Source organism: Nestor notabilis, unplaced genomic scaffold, assembly GCF_000696875.1.
Source record: "Nestor notabilis isolate BGI_N333 unplaced genomic scaffold, ASM69687v1 scaffold22100, whole genome shotgun sequence".
NCBI lineage: Eukaryota > Metazoa > Chordata > Aves > Psittaciformes > Psittacidae > Nestor > Nestor notabilis.
Window position 1 is genome coordinate 1,654 of NW_009912732.1, and position 337 is coordinate 1,990.

At 66.2% G+C, this 337-nt stretch overlaps 1 protein-coding gene across 1 annotated transcript in view; it reads right to left on the reverse strand.

Annotated features, from left to right (window-relative positions):
• The window catches only part of MAPK8IP2 (mitogen-activated protein kinase 8 interacting protein 2), a gene marked incomplete at both ends in the record, with an annotated part of 2,993 nt that overhangs the window by 1,650 nt on the left and 1,006 nt on the right, over positions 1 to 337 (reverse strand). The window contains one exon of the mRNA XM_010021116.1: positions 28 to 319. Within this exon, the coding sequence (XP_010019418.1) occupies positions 28 to 319 (292 nt within the window). The remainder of the gene's footprint in view (positions 1 to 27; positions 320 to 337) is intronic.

Below are 337 nucleotides of genomic sequence, written 5' to 3' on the forward strand. Positions count from 1 at the left end.
CTGGGGCTCTGCCCCCGGGTTACTAACCGGATGTCGTCAATCATGTCATCAGCCTCTAGCACACCTGAGTCCAGGTCCCTGTCGATGGCCCAGTCCCCTGGGCTGGTGGCCGGCGATGCTGCAGCGGGGCGCTGCTCCCTGGTGCTGGGCGAGGTGCATGGAGGGCTGCGGCAGCCAAAGGTGGCCAGGACCTCAGAGGAGCCCAACCTGTCAAGGGTGACAGGGCACCCCGGGAAGACAGGTGCGATGGTGTCATTGGTGGGGTTGCTCAGGAAGAGGAAGGGGCCCGGGTCGTCAGCAGGCAGCTCTGGCACCGGCTCTGTCGTGGTGGCAGCCA